We start from the raw sequence: 17,220 nt of genomic DNA on the forward strand, positions 1-17,220 counted from the left end.
AAATAATTTTTTCTGCCTTTATAAATGGAAAAGGTAATGAATATCCCAGATGTAAATATGTGAACAACAAGTAAAAATATGAATAATTAAAAAATAGTATATTTACTATACAAATAATGTGTATCCCATGAATGATCAAGATTTTAAAATGAAGAGCTAATTTCATTATGTTACTTTCTAGATTAGTCGTGATCCTGGTGGTCTGTTGGAGTGTCGCTCAGGGTCATGAGATGTCCGAAGTGCTGTCCCGCAAGCTCCGTTACGTTGTATTTCCGGACACTAGCACCATAGGAGTAAGTCAACACCGACTGATCTACCAGTTTTGAAAATCATAGGATCCATCTTTGGAAAGTGGCTGTGGAGATAAAATATTTGTTACATTTTAGTTATTTTCGTCTCTCTCTCTTACATCTTCCTTAGATGATTCTCTTTCACTGCATATATACAGGCAATGTACTGTAGGCCTATATATGAGACAGAACTGGATCGGTTTTGAGCAGTTCGCGTATCTGCAAATCGTAACAGTATCTGTTCATTCAAAATAAAATAACTGAACGCACCTAAGAAAAAAATAACGTTTACTTATAGCAGCAAGGCACGTGCACTGGGTAGTGTACATGCTGCACAGCACACTGCATACCAAGGAAGTGCTGTCTCGCAACCTCCGTTGAGTTGTATTTCCAAACACTAGCACCATGACATCCTGACTTACCCCTATGGTGCTAGTATCTGGAAAAACGGCGTAGGCCTAAAGGATGTTGCTTTTTTTTAAGTTGCTTTACGTCGCACTGACACAGATATGCCTTATGGCGACGAGGTTTGTCTCCTGATACTAAGTCACAAGTGTACCAAGTTTCGTTGAAATCGCTTCAGTGGTTTCGGAGATGTAATACATTCATGTGCACATACATTACTCTGTATATAGACCTATAGAGAGATTACATAGACTCGCCTTTGCTCGTAGAGAATCCCCAGTTGCTCTTCGTTAGGAGTGGGTGATAACTCGTGTCATTCCATTGTTGATATATATTTTTCGCAGTTTCTTAAACATTTTACTCATCTAATACACAGCTACATTCTTCAAACTGGGCAGACCTATCAATGTTGGTCCTATGACATGAAAGTACATCTCGGTCACGGCATGTTGAAATGTTATTTCCAAATAACAGGCATAAGAATGAATCTCCTATCAAGAAAGGTACATGGCGGCGTGTTCCCTTCCTCCTGTATACAGATTTATTACCGGACTATCATGATTATAGCGTAAGCTGCTGTTGTCTAGTGACAATCTGTCCATCAAGTCGATACAATCTTGGTGAGGCTTTGCAATTTAATAAAATTACATAAAATAACTCATAATAATAAAAGCACCGATTCGATTTCGTTCAAACTAGATCAAAATCCCTCTCAGAAGTGAAGAGAACAAATTGTGAAATTTTCAGCGAAATCGGTCCAGTAGTTTTTAAGTCTATTAATCTCAAATATACCAACAATCCAATTTTATATATGAAGATAACCATAAATTGTTTAAGAGCACGTTTGGTTGCATGTGACACCTACGCACGTAAATGTTAAGAACGATTTCTTGTTCAATATTACAACTTGAGTTTTAAATAACAATATGAATACACAGCTGCCTGAAAAGTCAATTTAGTACTAAACCTTTTCCCTTCCGAAGACTTACGGTTGCTAGTATTCCTTTGGCGTAGGGAGGGACAAATTATGCTCTTACTTCTCTCACTAGAGAGGTCACCCGATCCTAACAAATCATAAAGAACTAAAATCAGAACTCACCAGTGACCGACTTGAATTGAATTGAAACAGAACGATTATATATTTCTGTAGCCTACATGAGCAGTCCAGTTGCAAAACTTGTCGTGCCTGGATAAAAGAACTTAACAGAAACCGTCAATAACTATAATTTTATTGCAATGAAAGATTACCGCTGGAAAAGAAGTAAAAAAGTACGAAAAGACGATAAAACGTTTGGATATAACTACTTTTGCATTGGTGATCTTGGGTGTGTATGGTATAATTATATTAAAATAGTGTAAGTATAATAAACATAAGAAATAGTAAACCATATTCGAAACAAAGAAAGAGAAAGAAAACAATAATATTGAAATGAAGTAAAATTGTTTAGACACATCAGTATTTCCTTCAAGCTACACCACTGCCTTGTAGACAATGTTCAGTTTCATCAGTCTCAATAACACTAATAATAATAATAATAATAATAATAATAATAATAATAATAATAATAATAATAATAATAATAATAATAATTGTACCGGGGGTACACCTTCTCCGTCCCGTTGAACTGCGCGCCTTCTAGAAGGCCCTCTGTGTGGTGAATCTTAAACTATGTAACTCAAGATACTTGGACCTTTAACCATTAGATGTCTCTACTACCTGTCTACGTGCCCTGTCTCAGGGGATTACGGATAATTAATTTTTGAGGGAAGTTTCAATTTTCTACGTTTGTAAACCTTAAATTTTGCAGATATTTATGTGCCAAGGTTGTCAATACTCCTACGGTTTCCTTTTTGCTTAAGTTATTAACTAATCAGGAATTTTGTGCATATTTCTCTAGCCAATTAAAATTCGGGGTGTGTACAAGCATTCTGCCGATCTCAAGAGAGTTCTGGAAGTTTCCCCTCTGAGATGCTGTAACAGCTGGATTGTCATCTGCATCGCTCCGGTTCAGTGTGTGCGCGGCATAGTAAGGAGGAAGGGGCTGTAGGCTCGCATTCGGGAGGCCCAACAACTCAAGGTAATGGCAGACATTTCTTAACATGTGATAGCTACCGGCAGATAACTTGAGGGGAAGGTTTCAAATTTCTTTGATTATGTAACGTTCTAAAATCACTGTTTAAATGTAAGCTTTCGCCAAGTCTGAGGACTTTGTTCAAATCCCTGCTGGGAAACGTGTAATTTAGAGAATAAAGAGTGTTCACCCTCTGTTAATTCCCATTCAACTCGGTATGTGGTTACGAAGACTTTTCTTTAAATTCTTCGCACTGCTTTGGTGCTTAATATTTCGCATCTAGTCACCCCTCTGTAGTATAGGCTTAGCCTCTGCAACTTCGGGCAATAAGCCCATTTAAGATTTTAAATGCCATTCAAAAAGGAGTGCAAGTGTTTCGCCTCCTAGCCTTTTGTTTATGGCCGATTGTCTTAAACTTTTTATTTTGAACATTAAGGCCATTTGGAATGGACACTCATTGTGCCTGTTTAAATTGTCATTATTTATAGACGAGTGTGTAACAGACCGTCGAGCAGAAATGACAGCATACGTATTATCTGAAGTTTGTCAAGCATGATTGTGTAAGAAACTTGCGCCTCCAAGAGACTGGATATATCAACTTTTGAAGCTGAAACTACTAGACGATGTACGTGAGTGGAGCAAGTATTCTCTTGTAAAATAGTGTACCTTCAGAGTTATATTGCTTATCCCTTGTAAACTATTGTGTCGATCATTTTCTCTATTGGACCTGATTTCTGAACTTATAGTCCATCCTTGTTATCCGAGCTGACGAGCTCTTTAAATGTTAGTTGTTGTTGCTTATTCAGTTTATATATCAAATTTTAAACTCATGAAAAAAGGAAAGAAATAAAATTTGAAAATTTAGTGCTTTAACTTACGCTCTGGTCATTTCCCTGTCCACCCATTCACCTCGGCACCTTCTTATACCTCTCTGTTTTTCCGTGGTTTCCCATTTTCACACCTGGAAACTTCAGCTCAAAGACAACTAAACCAACATCTTCCTACTGAGCGAATCATTAACTTCAGCCAATTAAATAAACAATGAACGAACGCATTTTTCTCCGGCCATGGCCACTTCTTTCCCATGCCTAGGCTTTTCCTGTAACGTCGTCGCCATAAGACCTATCTGTGTCGGTGCGACGTAAAGCAAATGGAAAAAATAAGGCACCCTTAGGGATGGGGGTGAGGGTTTGGAATTTTTTTATTTTTTTATTTATTTTATTTTTGCTATTTGTTTAACGTCGCACTAACACATGGAATGTTTTCGGCGACGGAAGGGTGGGAGATTGGGAAGGTAGCGGCCGTGGCCTTCATTAAGGTGGAGCCCCAGCATTTGCCTGGTGCAAAAATGGGAAACCACGGAAAACAATCTTCAGGGCTGCCGACAGTGGGGTTCGAACCCACTATCTCCCGAATGCAAGCTGACAGCTGCGTGACCCTTACCGCACGGCCACTTGCTCGGTAGTTTTGGAACATAAAAATAATCGAAAGTAGTGTCGAATCCGCACTTTTCGGGGTCGCTGAAATGAATAGTGACACTCCGGATGTCTTTTAAGTCCAAGTTGAGCCCCAATCGGCAGGGGCGTGAGTGGGGATGAAGAAATTGAAATGCCTAAATGACTAAGATTATGGACGTTTGTATGTATGTTCCAGCATAGGTGTCAACTAAACTTGGTAAAAATATTACCTACTACCTGGAAAAATTACTGTGGGGGAAGACACCCCTAGAAGCTAACTGGTAATTTTATTCTCCAAAAGAGATATCAGTTTACAACTAGTAAGTGACCACGGCGGTCCTGAAACAAGAACACATTTACTTGGATTGTTGAGAATCATTATGTATAGTTTAGTAATAGGATTAACTCCGTATCACGTGTAGTACAAATGGTGATGAACAGTTTTAAGCGGGTCCTTAATAATGTTTAAGGCGATGTGATTTAGACAATTTAAAAGACAATCCGAGGCTTTTCATACGTTTCCAGGTCAACAGCGGCACAGCACCCCTGCTGCCTAATAGTAAACCTATAACACACCAGTTTTTTAATGGAACATGATAGCGATCAGAGAGGTACGGTAGATAGGGTTCGTAGATGGACCTTTTCCCCTGGTCAACTTCAGATGCCTCAATATTGATCCCTTTCAAAGCGAATTTTTGGATCTAATACAACAGCGTTTCCAGTGCGCCAGTTTATTTCGACAATAACAGCTCATCTAGAAGATCCTTTACAGGATTAACAGTGTACTTCTTCACGGGTTTTCCATCATAACAATCTCAAGAATGAAGCTAAAGAACTTCTCACTTTGTAATGTCTTGCGTTCACCAGCAATTCACCTTTGGGGCATGAGCCCAGCACGTGTCCAAGAGTTTCAATCTCACTGCAATCTGGAATACGGCAGCGGGTTGTGCTGGAACTTTGCCCCGGTATTGCGCGAACCGCTGTAATGTTGCATGACATCTTCAGAGCATTTGTTTGTTCGGAACATGAAATCCCCTTTCTATTGCTTACCCATTAGTTAGTTTGAGGGACATCTGAGCGCGATCACAACAAATATTTATCAATGAAACTATTTTCTACCTGTGTGTAAGATTGCTGCACATCAAATAGGCGCGTGATCGACAAGTATAGAGTGGTACAGGAGATGAGACAGTACAAAAGCATAGCGTCCTTTGAAAGGTGCTGTCAAGCTGGACTTAATTTTCATGGAGGATAGCGGATGTGCGCATCGCTCCAACCTGGTGGATGGATTTCTTGAAAGTGAAAATATTCATCTCAGGGATTGGCCAACGAGATTTCCGGACATTAATTCTGTATAGCCTGTCTAGAATTTATTAAGGAGACGAATTTTAGTCCTCCATCCTCCACCAAGCATAATTCCGGAGTTCTGCACCGCTCTTCGTGAGAAATACAGCTAGCTCTCCCCCATAGACCTCTTGAGCCACATCGTTGCTGCAAGGCGTCTGTGGCCGTTAGGGTAAAACACAAATATATTAATCTCTTTTCTCATTGAGGAAGTGATCTTATAATATCGCTTTTTGTTTGTTTCATCTGTAGCTTTAGCATTTAAAAAGTTGTAAATTTCATCTCTTTTATTCTATTGTATATCGGATAAACTTTCAATTTTTACTATGTTTTGTGAAACTCTGCCACTTTATTAATAAAATAGTTTATCGTATTCTAACTATATTTAAATTTTGCATATTGGTGTAGTTACTTTAGCAAGTCTGTACACAGTGTAAATAACGTTATTCAAACAGCGAATGAAATTCTGCTGTGATCAAAAGGGTTTCATAAACGTGCACACACGTCAACATGAAGAAAGTATGTACAATATCGGCATTAAAATTTTAATACAAGATTTATGTTGATATTCAAGGTATGCTTGACTACAGCAATCATTTCAGGTATTCAAAATGTCCACTATCAGCATCTAGACACTTCTAAGTTTGGCGAAGCACTGCACGAGCAGCGGTAGTTGAAGTGTTCAGAGGGATTGCGGAGAGTGAATAAGTTCAAAATAAACGTCGGTCAGTGCTAGTGAAAGTTAGAAATGAAATGGCGTATGGCTTTTAGTGCAGGGAGTGTCCGAGGACAAATTCGGCTCCCCAGATGCAAGTCATTTGATTTGACACCCGTAGGCGACCTGCGCGTCGTGATGAGGATGAAATGATGGTTAAGACGACACACACACCCAGCCCCCGTGCCGGCGGAATTAACCAATTATGGTTGAAATTCCCGACCCTGCCGTGAATCGAACCCGGGACCCCTGTGACCAAAGACCAGCACGCTAACTATTTAACCATGGAGCCGGACTAGTAAAACTTTGTTTCGAAAATCAAATAAATTCATCTAAAATTAATGTCTATAATTTTTAAATACTGAAGTTAAACTGGTGGTTGCTCAAACCGGCAATTTCCGATGATGGCATTACATCTGAAGTAGTTGGTCGGGATTCTCGTTAGTTTCTTGTGCGTGCGGATCTAGCTTGTTATTTCACATCTAGGACCACTGTTTAACTTTGCTCTATAGGCCGTCTTAATTTTTTCCCATGGTGCAGGCAGTGTAACAGATTTTCAACGGTACACCACATCCTCCAAGGTTCCCCACGCAGTTATAAGTGGAGGAGTGTCTGAATTCGACGAGAGAGAAGTTAGAAATGAAAGCTTAAGGACCCTCTACTCCATCTGTAAACACAGAACAGACTGTAAAAAGCAAGAACCCTTTTATATAACAGTGAAGTTTTATTCCTTGTTTGACCAAGCGAGTTGACCATGTGGTTAGGAGCGCGCAGCTGTGAGCTTGCATTCGGGAGACAGTGAGTTCAAACCCCCTGTCGGCAGCCCTGAAGATAGTTTTCCGTACTTTCCCCTTTTCATACCAAGCAAATGCTGGAGTTGCACCTGAATTAAGGCCACGGCCATTCCTTTCCAATTTATATCCCTTTCCTATCCCATCGTCGCCATAAGACCTATCTGTGACGGTGCGATGTAAAGCCAACTGTAAAAAAACTAGTTTGTTGTAAATACCATCTACAAAAAATCAAATGTTGTTCCTTATTTTCTGCAATCGTGGTTGAAACTATCTTGCATGTTTTGAAGTCCTTTATCAGAAGTTAAAATTTACTGAACCCGCCATTGAACACAATTATGGCGATTGAGTACCAATCTATCTAAACTGAACTTAATCAGACAATCGCGTAATGAACACGTCTCATTTCACTTTCTTCAGAATTCGTCGTATATGTTCTCCACTTAGAAATATCATTTCAAAGTGGCGTTTGATTGTCTGAACGTCAAACGTGCCTACGTCAATTTGTTCGGCTTTCCTGGTGGTCACAAGGCGCATAATGACTGTAGCCATTATTTAGCAACAACATCACACTACACTTTGCCACCATAATTCAATTTAGATTTTTTAAACTTGCAAGAATAACTGCTACAGACATGTGTATACATGTTTAGCAGATATGTCCTTAATGCGAGAAAGAAGGCTTAAATGAACATTAAACCGTAAAGGTCAGTAAATCGCTTGAATATGAAGGGGAAAAGAAAACTGAAATGAGACTGAAAGCCAAGTTTGAGAAGGATAGAACAAGTAACATTGAATCTAAATCACCTTGAATGTGAGACTTCAACCTGACGGCATCCTTTTCCGTTAAATGTTGTATTTAATTACTCTAATATGAAATATAAAAAATTGTGTTGCCTGTTGCAATGGGCATCATCCCATTAATTGTACAGTAACTGGTCCTATAAAATTATTTCCATTTCTGAGTATTCGCAATATGTAATGCCGTGTTGCATTTTAAGGGGAAGTATCGCTACGCAACCATCCCCTCTCTGACTCCTTTCCACCACCTATGTAAGTATTTTCTCATAAGTACAATAAGTACACAAATTGTCTTCATTATCATTCATTTAATTTTTAGTAATTTTAATTCGGAGACTTTCCATGTATTTATTTATTTATTTATTTATTTATTTATTTATTTATTTATTTATTTATTTATTTATTTATTTATTTTAGTTCCATTTGGGCCTGCTATGGACCAAGTGATTCTTATCTCTAGCAGTTGTCTTCTTTGACCAATACTCCTTCATTCTTGCACTGTGAATGTCTTTTCACTCCTGAGTCCATTTCACACCTCCTCCCGGACGTACTGTTTTTTCAGTTAGTGAATGAAGAGAGTTTGATGTTCTGATCAACGTTCTGTACCTATTCCTGTCATAGATTTCACTGGGAGTAATGCCCAATTCTTGAAGGTCTTTTCTGACAAGTATTGCCCACTTGACATTGGTCGCTTTACCGCTAGAGATGGTATGAAAGATTCTGGAGGTGAGACTCTGATTCTCCATTCTCATGACATGACCACAGAAGTCCAATGCTCTCCAATTGGTACAGTTCGTTGTTGTGCCTGATTCTACACTTGCCTTCTTCTTTAATAGGGCCCCTGATTTTTCTCAGGATCTTCCTTTCCTTCAGCTCCAGTTTTCTAAGTTGCCCTTTTCTTACCATTTATTTATTTATTTATTTATTTATTTATTTATTTATTTATTTATTTATTTATTTATTTATTTATTTATTTATTTATTTATTTATTTATTTATTTATTTATTTATTTATATGCATTCGGGATATAGTGGGTTCGAACCCCACTGTCGGCAACCCTGAAGGTGGTTTTCCGTGGTTTTCCATTTTCACACCGGACAAATGCTGGGGGCTGTAACTCAATTAAGGCCACGGGCACTTCTTTCCCACTCCTAGGCCTCTCCTATCCAATCGTCGCCAAAACACCTATCTGTGTCGGTGCGACGAAAAGCAAATTGTAAAAAAGGTATTTATTTATTTATTTATTTATTTATTTATTTATTTATTTATTTATTTATTTATTTATTTATTTATTTATTTATTTATGTAGGTGTTCTTGGCTGTCGCTATTCCATTGGACCTACCCAACAAGGATGTGTCGGTGTCGTGGAACTTCGAAGCTAACTACAATCTGCCGCACAACGCTACAGATATTACGCCTGGGCTAGTCGTACCTGCTCGCTCTATCCGCTCCATGCGAACTGTCGACAGGAGGCGAACATACGCTATGCTAGAACGAAAATTTGAAAGGTACCGGTATATCAGTAGAATATTAAAAATGTTACCATTAGTAATGCAAGGATTTAAAGAAACTTTTTTTTTCTTTTTTGCTATTGGCTTTACGTCGCACCGACACAGATATGTCTTATGGCGACGATGGGACAGGAAAGGGCTGGGAGCGGGAAGGAAGCGGTCGTGGCCTTAATTAATGTACAGCCCCAACATTTGCCTAATGTGAAAATGGGAAACTACGGAAAACCATCTTCAGGGCTGCCGACAGTGGGTTCGAACCTACTATCTCCCGAATACTGGATACTGGCCGCACTTAAGTGACTGCAGCTATCGAGCTCGGTTTTTAAAGAAACTAGGCAACCTAGTGACCCAATAGCTCCCTTGTGAACTTCCTCCTTTTGGGACAATATTGGTTTTTCATCTAATGGACGAACCAATCCTCGTGAATATCAGTTTCTATAACCAAATCCCATACATTTCCTGACAAATGGTTCCTCGATTGGCTTCACAAATCGCTCCAGGACTCGGTATCACGGAGTATTTGGTTAAAAGTGGATCAACTGCCACACAATAATAAGAGGAGGCAGGTTTAACCAATACTGACTACAAAATCTCAGACCGTAATATCAAAACCAAAATGGTGCAAGTGGTAGGGTATCACCTGCCTACTGTTTTAGGTTAGGGTGTCGTCTAAATAATTTCCGCGCGAAACCTTCGCATATTGGATTGGTTTCCTTCAGGAAAGTTAAAAATATGTACTTTGTAGAAAATAAATGAAATGAGCCACAGTAAACAAAAAGCAAAGCAAAGTCATCTCCGTACAGGCCATGAAGGCCCTTGGAGGGGTGGAAGGTAAAGGCTTCCACTATCCGTAACCTCGGCACTTGATGGGGTAGAGTGGTTAGCTCTACTCCCGGCCGCCTTTGCCCCCAGGAAATAACTTGGTACTCATTTTTGGTGTAGGCTGAGTGAACCTCAGAGCCATGTGCACCTCCGGAAGTGGAAATCTCGTTTCTTACATTTTACGACTTCCTGACGGGGATTCGAACCCACGTCCTTCCGGGCGAACCGAGCACACCTTAACCGCCTCGGCCAGGCAGCTCTTTCACAGTAAACAAGGAGATTACTATAGATTCATTAGTAGGTTAATTGAGTACCTCTGCGTCCTAAATCTAAATAACCGGGCGAGTTGGCCGTGCGGTTAGGAGCGCGCAGCTGTGAGCTCGCACCCGGGAGATAGTGGGTTCGAACCCCACTGTCGGCAGCCCCGAAGATGGTTTTCCGTGGTTTCCAATTTTCACACCAGGCAAATGCTGGGGCTGTACCTTAATTAAGGCCACAACCACTTCCTTCCCATTCCTAGACCTTTCCTGTCCCATCGTCGCCGTAAGACGTATCTGTGTCGGTGCGACGTAAAGCAAATAGCAAAAGAAAATATAAATAACACAACACTGACTTAACGAAACATGTAAGTAAACAAATACAACAAGTAATAGACAACTTTCCTCTAACAAACATCTTTGCCTAGAGAAGCAGTTTCACAAGTATTAAGGCAGAACTGTTAGAAAATATAAAGTAAAGTGAATATGTACACACATCTCTTTTTATTTAAGAAGCTAATTTGCATAGGAGAACAACTTCGAGGAGTAAATGAGTTGGAACCGTGTATGTGCCATTGGTGATTTTCCGTTCGAACTACAACATGTTCCAGATATCAATATAACTTTTAAAAATCTGCAAAAACAAGAGTTTAGTGTGACTAGGCCCATAAGTAGTGTTTGCATCCTAATTTAATGTGCATGTTCTCTTTATAGGATGCTAATCATTGATAATCAAAGATAACATTTGGAAATCGGATGGTGCCCTCGGAAATACTCAACCTCATTATGTAACATTCCTAATGCCACAATATTCTTATGATCAAGCAACGTTCTGCCTCTCGATAGCTGTAGGACATAGGCTTTCCAGGTTCAATTTGGAGCAAGCTTTAATAACATTCATTTCTCAGAATGAAACAGGTCTCTCTCATATCTAAAAAATAACCCTGAACAGTAGTGAATTGAAATGTATGTCAGTAAATGCACATTGTCAAAGAAGGAAAGACCTAAGGATCACATGGGTTAAGGACACAAGTATTTAAAATGCCACTGCTTAATAGCTCAAATATTTTCCTATCGATTCGGTCATTATCTGAGACCTAGTACTCTACATCAAAGCGAAGTTCATGCATTACTTTGAGAAAATATACTGTTAGCTTCAGAATCTCAATATTCACGCCCTTTACTGAGAAGAGGTCGATGGCATCCTTGTACTTCGAAAGCAAATACGAAAAACATGAAAACCGCATAGTGGTGGCTGCTTCAGATTCCTATCCATTTGCTGTAATGGCTATTATCATTCCCCTTTTATATGTTAGCTTGGCATTAACGTAAACTTTATCCATCTTTAATGTTACAAACTTATCCATATCATACAAAAATGAAAGTTTAGGCTTTTCCATTAAAAATATTTTTTGAAAAGATCCAATAATACAGCCTTATGAATTTACTCTACATAATAACAGTTAAACTATACGTGTTAAGGTAGTTATTATGTTAGTTTTTGCATTGACCGATAAGCTCCTGGAGACGAATAGGAAATTGTATCAGCCTATGTCAGAAGCTCTGACCAATACCATACACGAGTTTAAACTGGAATTTCCAATGTTCTAAAGCAAATTTTACATTCGTGAAGCTTACTACAACCGTATCACTATCACGAATGTATTTATTGTCCCCGTAATAAGGTCAGCAGCGAGCAAGAGGGATCTGAAGAGTTCTCAGTAGGATTGGCATCTAAACAAATACTGTAATCGTAACTGGCAGGAAAAATAATGGAAAGTTCGCCAAATAAAAAAGGGCGATATAAGATAGAAAAATCACACATGATTTATTCAAAATCAGAAAATGAAAATGCCATCCTGGTTAACTATGATAATGTGGATGATCACTACGTTAATTATGAAATTGATTTAGCTCTTGAGGTAACATGAAAATAGTTCAGACAAATGGGATGGAACAGGCAACATTTATCGTAACTAATATAACATCATTGAATTGCAACATTAAATTCGTTCTAGCGGCATCTGAACGATTAAATTAGTTAGTAATTTCTTGAGAAAATAGGCTGTCGAGGTAAAATCCTCGTACATATCTCAAAAATACATCGGATAATCGTAAGAAAAAGTTAAATATAAAATATAGTTGGAAAAATAAGTAAACATTAAATATACTTTTTTTTTAATTTCTTGTAATGAAAAGTAACTTGAAATTATATCGTCGAAATTTTTCAATATAATTAATATTAAATGACAAGTTAAATCTATTTCTTTTGAATATAGTTTAGTAAATGGTCTATATTAAATCGACACGACAACTAGGTGTATATTCAGGATGGATTATCAATTAGTTAAACAATAATGTTAAGTGGTCACTTCAAATGAACTAAAGGTAAAGAAAAAAAATATCGATGCTGGAAAATAGACAACAAATATCAGAATCCCTACGCACTGAAACATATAAATTTGATCACATGGCTCATACACTGTCCGAAATAAATCACATCCTCCTATCTACATCTTTAACAACTACAAATATACCGAAACCACAATTCTACAATCTACAAGAATTATGAACATAAAAAATATACTACAATATCTACAAATCATGAAATCAAGTACCCACACTCTCCAATAAATTTTCACCGTATTCACATCGCACAGACACAAACAGGTCTTACGGCGATGATGAGATAGGAAAGGCCTGGGAGTGGGAAGGAAGCGGCCGTGGCCTTAATTAAGATACAGTCCCAGTATTTTCTCGGTGTGAAAATGGACAGTCGGGCTCGAACCCACTAACTCCCGGATGCAAGCTCACAGCTGTGGTCGGGTATCCAGCTGGGGAGGAGGACCAGTACCTCACCCAGCAGGCGTCACTTGCTATGCTGAACAGGGGCCTTGTAAGGGGATGGGACGGTGGTAAGGGATAGACAAGGAAGAGGGGAGGAAACGGCCGAAGTCTTACGTTAGGTACCATCCCGGCATTTGCCTGGAGGAGAAGTAGGAAACCACGGAAAACCACTTTGAGGATGGCTGAGGAGGGAATCAACACCCACCACCCCCTTCTACTCAGATGACATCCCGAGGCTGAATGGACCCCGTTCCAGCCCGTATACCACTTTTCAAATTTCGAGGCAGAGCCGTGAATCGAACCCGGGCCTCCGGGGTGGCAGCTAATCACACTAACCACTACACCACAGAGGTGGATAATAATAATAATAATAATAATAATAATAATAATAATAATAATAATAATAATAATAATAAATGAGAATGTATATATTTCATATATTCGCCTTCTTCGTACTTATAAAGCAGCATTTACTACGTCACTAGCACATCCGTTGCGCACCACTGCTAGAACTGCAAACGAGCACACATTCAGTACTGTTCCTTCGCCCTCCGCTCGCACACCGAAACACCGATTGGTTTCTAAGCAACAGTTTACTACCGGAGAATACCGGATGGAGCGCTGCACTCGCAGTACCGATTTCAATCAGAGGAACAACTGCTCTGCTCCCAGCTCTACTCCATTGACGAGGGTCTGTTGATCTAGTAGCTCATGGTAGAACAAAGGTTGAACATGGCGATGAACTGCATCCTCGTACTATGACGATTGCAGATGTCCTCTTTACGCGGCAGCAGTTTCATGGTAATACGCTGAAGCTTGTACAATACAATTAATAATAATCCTGTACGCAGTTTCTCTTCAATATCGTAAAATAATACGTACTTTATCACAAGTAATTAGTAATATTCGACGTCTGGTGAACATGGCGATGAACTGCATCCTCGTACTATGACGACTGTAGACGTCCTCTTTACGCGGCAGCAGTTTCATGGTAATACGTTGAAACAACTGACTCGTATAGGTGAGCATAGTTTCATAGGCAGCTGTCTACCCAAAATATTAATAGTTCCAGTCGGACGTCGAATATATGGTTCTATTGTCCACTGCGACTGTCAGAATTAGAGTGTGTGTGACAGGTTACTCTGCCCTCGGCTAAGTAAGGCTCAGTTCCACCGTGCAATGGAAGTGCGCGTTCAGTTGAGATACTGAATTCTTAAATCGTCGTCTAAACTAGTTAACACAAAATGAATTGATAGATTGTCACAAAATTAGCAGACAATCTTCTTCTAAATTTTGAGATCAAAAAGTAACTTCATTATCATTAATGTGCCCTAATTCCACATCGACAAACACACTCATACCTTTTTTCTATTTGCTTTGCGTCGCACCGACACAGAGAAGTCTTATGGAGACGATGGGACAGGGAAGGCCTAGGAGTGGGAAAGAAGCGGCCATGGCCGTAATTAAGCTACAGCTCCAACATTTGCCTGGTGTGAACATGGGAAACCACGGAAAGCCATCTTCAGGGCTTCCAACAGTGGGATTCGAACCCACTATCTCCCGGACACTCATACTTAATATAGGTGGCGCTGTTATACTTCTTCCGATAATTGAATATTCCAACACATTTTTCTAGAGATGGGCTGCGAACGGAGTCGCGAAGAGTCGACTCCACTGGCTGAAGAGTCAGCGGTTCGCTCGCAATTAAATGACGCGCTAAGCGCTCGGAGTCGACTCTTCGCATGCGAAACGACTCTCCCTTTAGAGTCGAGGAAGTCGACTTTCGCGACTCCGGTGTTCATTCGTGCACATCTCTACACTGTTCCTTCACATTTAGCAATTGATCGTGAGAGTCTGCTGTTCAGAATGTAAGGTTTTATAATTCTATTTGTTCCAGGCGGCCTTTTCTGTCCCCTCGAAAGCGATAAAAATAGATGCACGATTAAAAAACATACCCGCTTGTCACTGCTAAACAACACGTCTACATCCGACAAGGGTGAAATCAGTTGATACAACACTCATATCAATCAATGAATTACATTCTCGAGAGAAACATAGTCACAGTATCCTTTAAGGAGTGGAAATATGTTCATCATTCTAATTCGAAAGATTATTCACTAAATTGTACAGCTTACATCGCCTGTTACACTTAAGATCCCCGTTTTCTTCGCACTGCAGTATCCACTTGAACATCTCGGGAGGAACGCACAATCATGTTCAATAAAAAAACAGAACACATTGAAAGACTAGAGATAGGAAGTTCATATCCACAGGACATGCTCATTAGTATTGTTCCGGGCTATCTGTGGAACGCAGAGGTGAAAGAAGGTGTGGGCTTGAATGGGTCTAACTATAATGTCAAGAATTGAATTATAACTTTAACTAAGATTATATTTCTTTCATTATAAAAAAAATTAACAAATTTCCACACCGGAAAAATAACAATCAGGTACAACGCCAATCTTGAAACCAGATTAGGAAAAATCCAAGATTCAGAACCTTAACACTTTGGGCTTTAAGCCCCAAGTTTTACAAGTTTACAAATAGAAGAAGAATTATTTAGTTAAGAACAGAAATCCCCCAATTCCAGAGCAGTTGCTCACTAAATCATAATAACAAGCCTCCCAGAGGCACACTTTATAATTATCTCCAAGCCTACTCAAGGCAACATCAACTTACAATTTCTGGCCTCTCAAGGCACAATTTACAATTTGAAAATGATTTATACAGGTTTATTTAATACCCAACCTACGGGGCCTTCGTGAAAAAGGAACAGGTTAAATAACTGGCCCAAACACAAAATGAATGGAGGCGAACTGCGCTCCAAGATAATGAAAACTTAGAAACCTACAGGGCTCTAGGCCGATGAAACAGGGGCTATTCCCAAACTACTGAGGTGACTCGTATAGAAATTACTTTAACACTTTACAGAAGAAAAGTTACGAAACGTAGTCACTTCATTCCAAGATGAAGGGGAGCTCGAGAGGGTAATTAACTCTCTATCCCCGATTTACAGTTAAAGAGTTTACGAAGTTTTTACATTAGCCGAAAAAATATTTACATTTTAGAAAATTTTGTTACATAACTAAAGAGTCGGACCTTTCCCTCGGATTAAACTGCGGAGGTAGCAAGAAAGAATAAAGTTATGTGGCCATTACCTTATAGATGTTCTGGTTGCCGACGAAAGAGGCCGCCCGTCTCCTGCTTAAACATACACTCTCTGAAAGACGACGATCAATTGGCCAAGAAACGTGAAAAGCCGCAGTTTATAAACCCTCAGGAAAGGTTCGAGATCATTCAAGATTAATCAGGACACACCCTCTTAATTTTATTGGTTAAATTCAAAAGTAACACTCAAAATCGAACAAGAAGCCTGTGATAGGTTGAAAATTAATTACAGAAAATGTTCATTGGCCAGATTCAAAAGTGGCGGAAAGGAAAAGGAAATATTGCCAACCCAAAAGTAAATGAACATCAATCATTTACAAAAACCTAGAAATACAAAACTTCTTTTAATTATAAGTTCTTTCACTTTGCACCAGGGTGCGTGATTATAGTTTTTTAGTGGCGTCATCTGTAGAAAACTATCCAACTTCTTGATGAATGGCAAACAAAACAAGGAGAAATTTACTCAGGTTAGGAAACTGCACAATAACAAAATTACATAATACTTCGGTGGTGCCATCTTCTGATTAAAGTTCTAAGTTCCTGTTATAGTAGTTTCCACTTTCACGGTTTTACCAAGAGAGGAGTTCATTTAGGCGCTAATTTTGAATGTTTTTCACACCAGGCAAATGCTGGGGATGTACCTTAATTAAGGCCACGGCCGCTTCCTTCCCACTCCTAGCCCTTCCCTGTCCCATCGTCGCCATAAGACCCATCTGTGTCGGTGCGACGTAAAGTCAAC

At 39.3% G+C, this 17,220-nt stretch overlaps 1 protein-coding gene across 1 annotated transcript in view; it reads left to right on the forward strand.

Moving 5' to 3' along the window:
- The window catches only part of LOC136876156 (uncharacterized), a 60,483-nt gene that overhangs the window by 12,129 nt on the left and 31,134 nt on the right, over positions 1-17,220 (forward strand). Inside the window, exons 2-3 of the mRNA XM_067149879.2 lie at positions 182-293; positions 9,185-9,384. Coding sequence (XP_067005980.1) covers positions 182-293; positions 9,185-9,384 — 312 coding nt within the window. The remainder of the gene's footprint in view (positions 1-181; positions 294-9,184; positions 9,385-17,220) is intronic.

The sequence above is a fragment of the Anabrus simplex genome, chromosome 1, assembly GCF_040414725.1.
Source record: "Anabrus simplex isolate iqAnaSimp1 chromosome 1, ASM4041472v1, whole genome shotgun sequence".
Taxonomy (NCBI): Eukaryota; Metazoa; Arthropoda; class Insecta; order Orthoptera; family Tettigoniidae; genus Anabrus; species Anabrus simplex.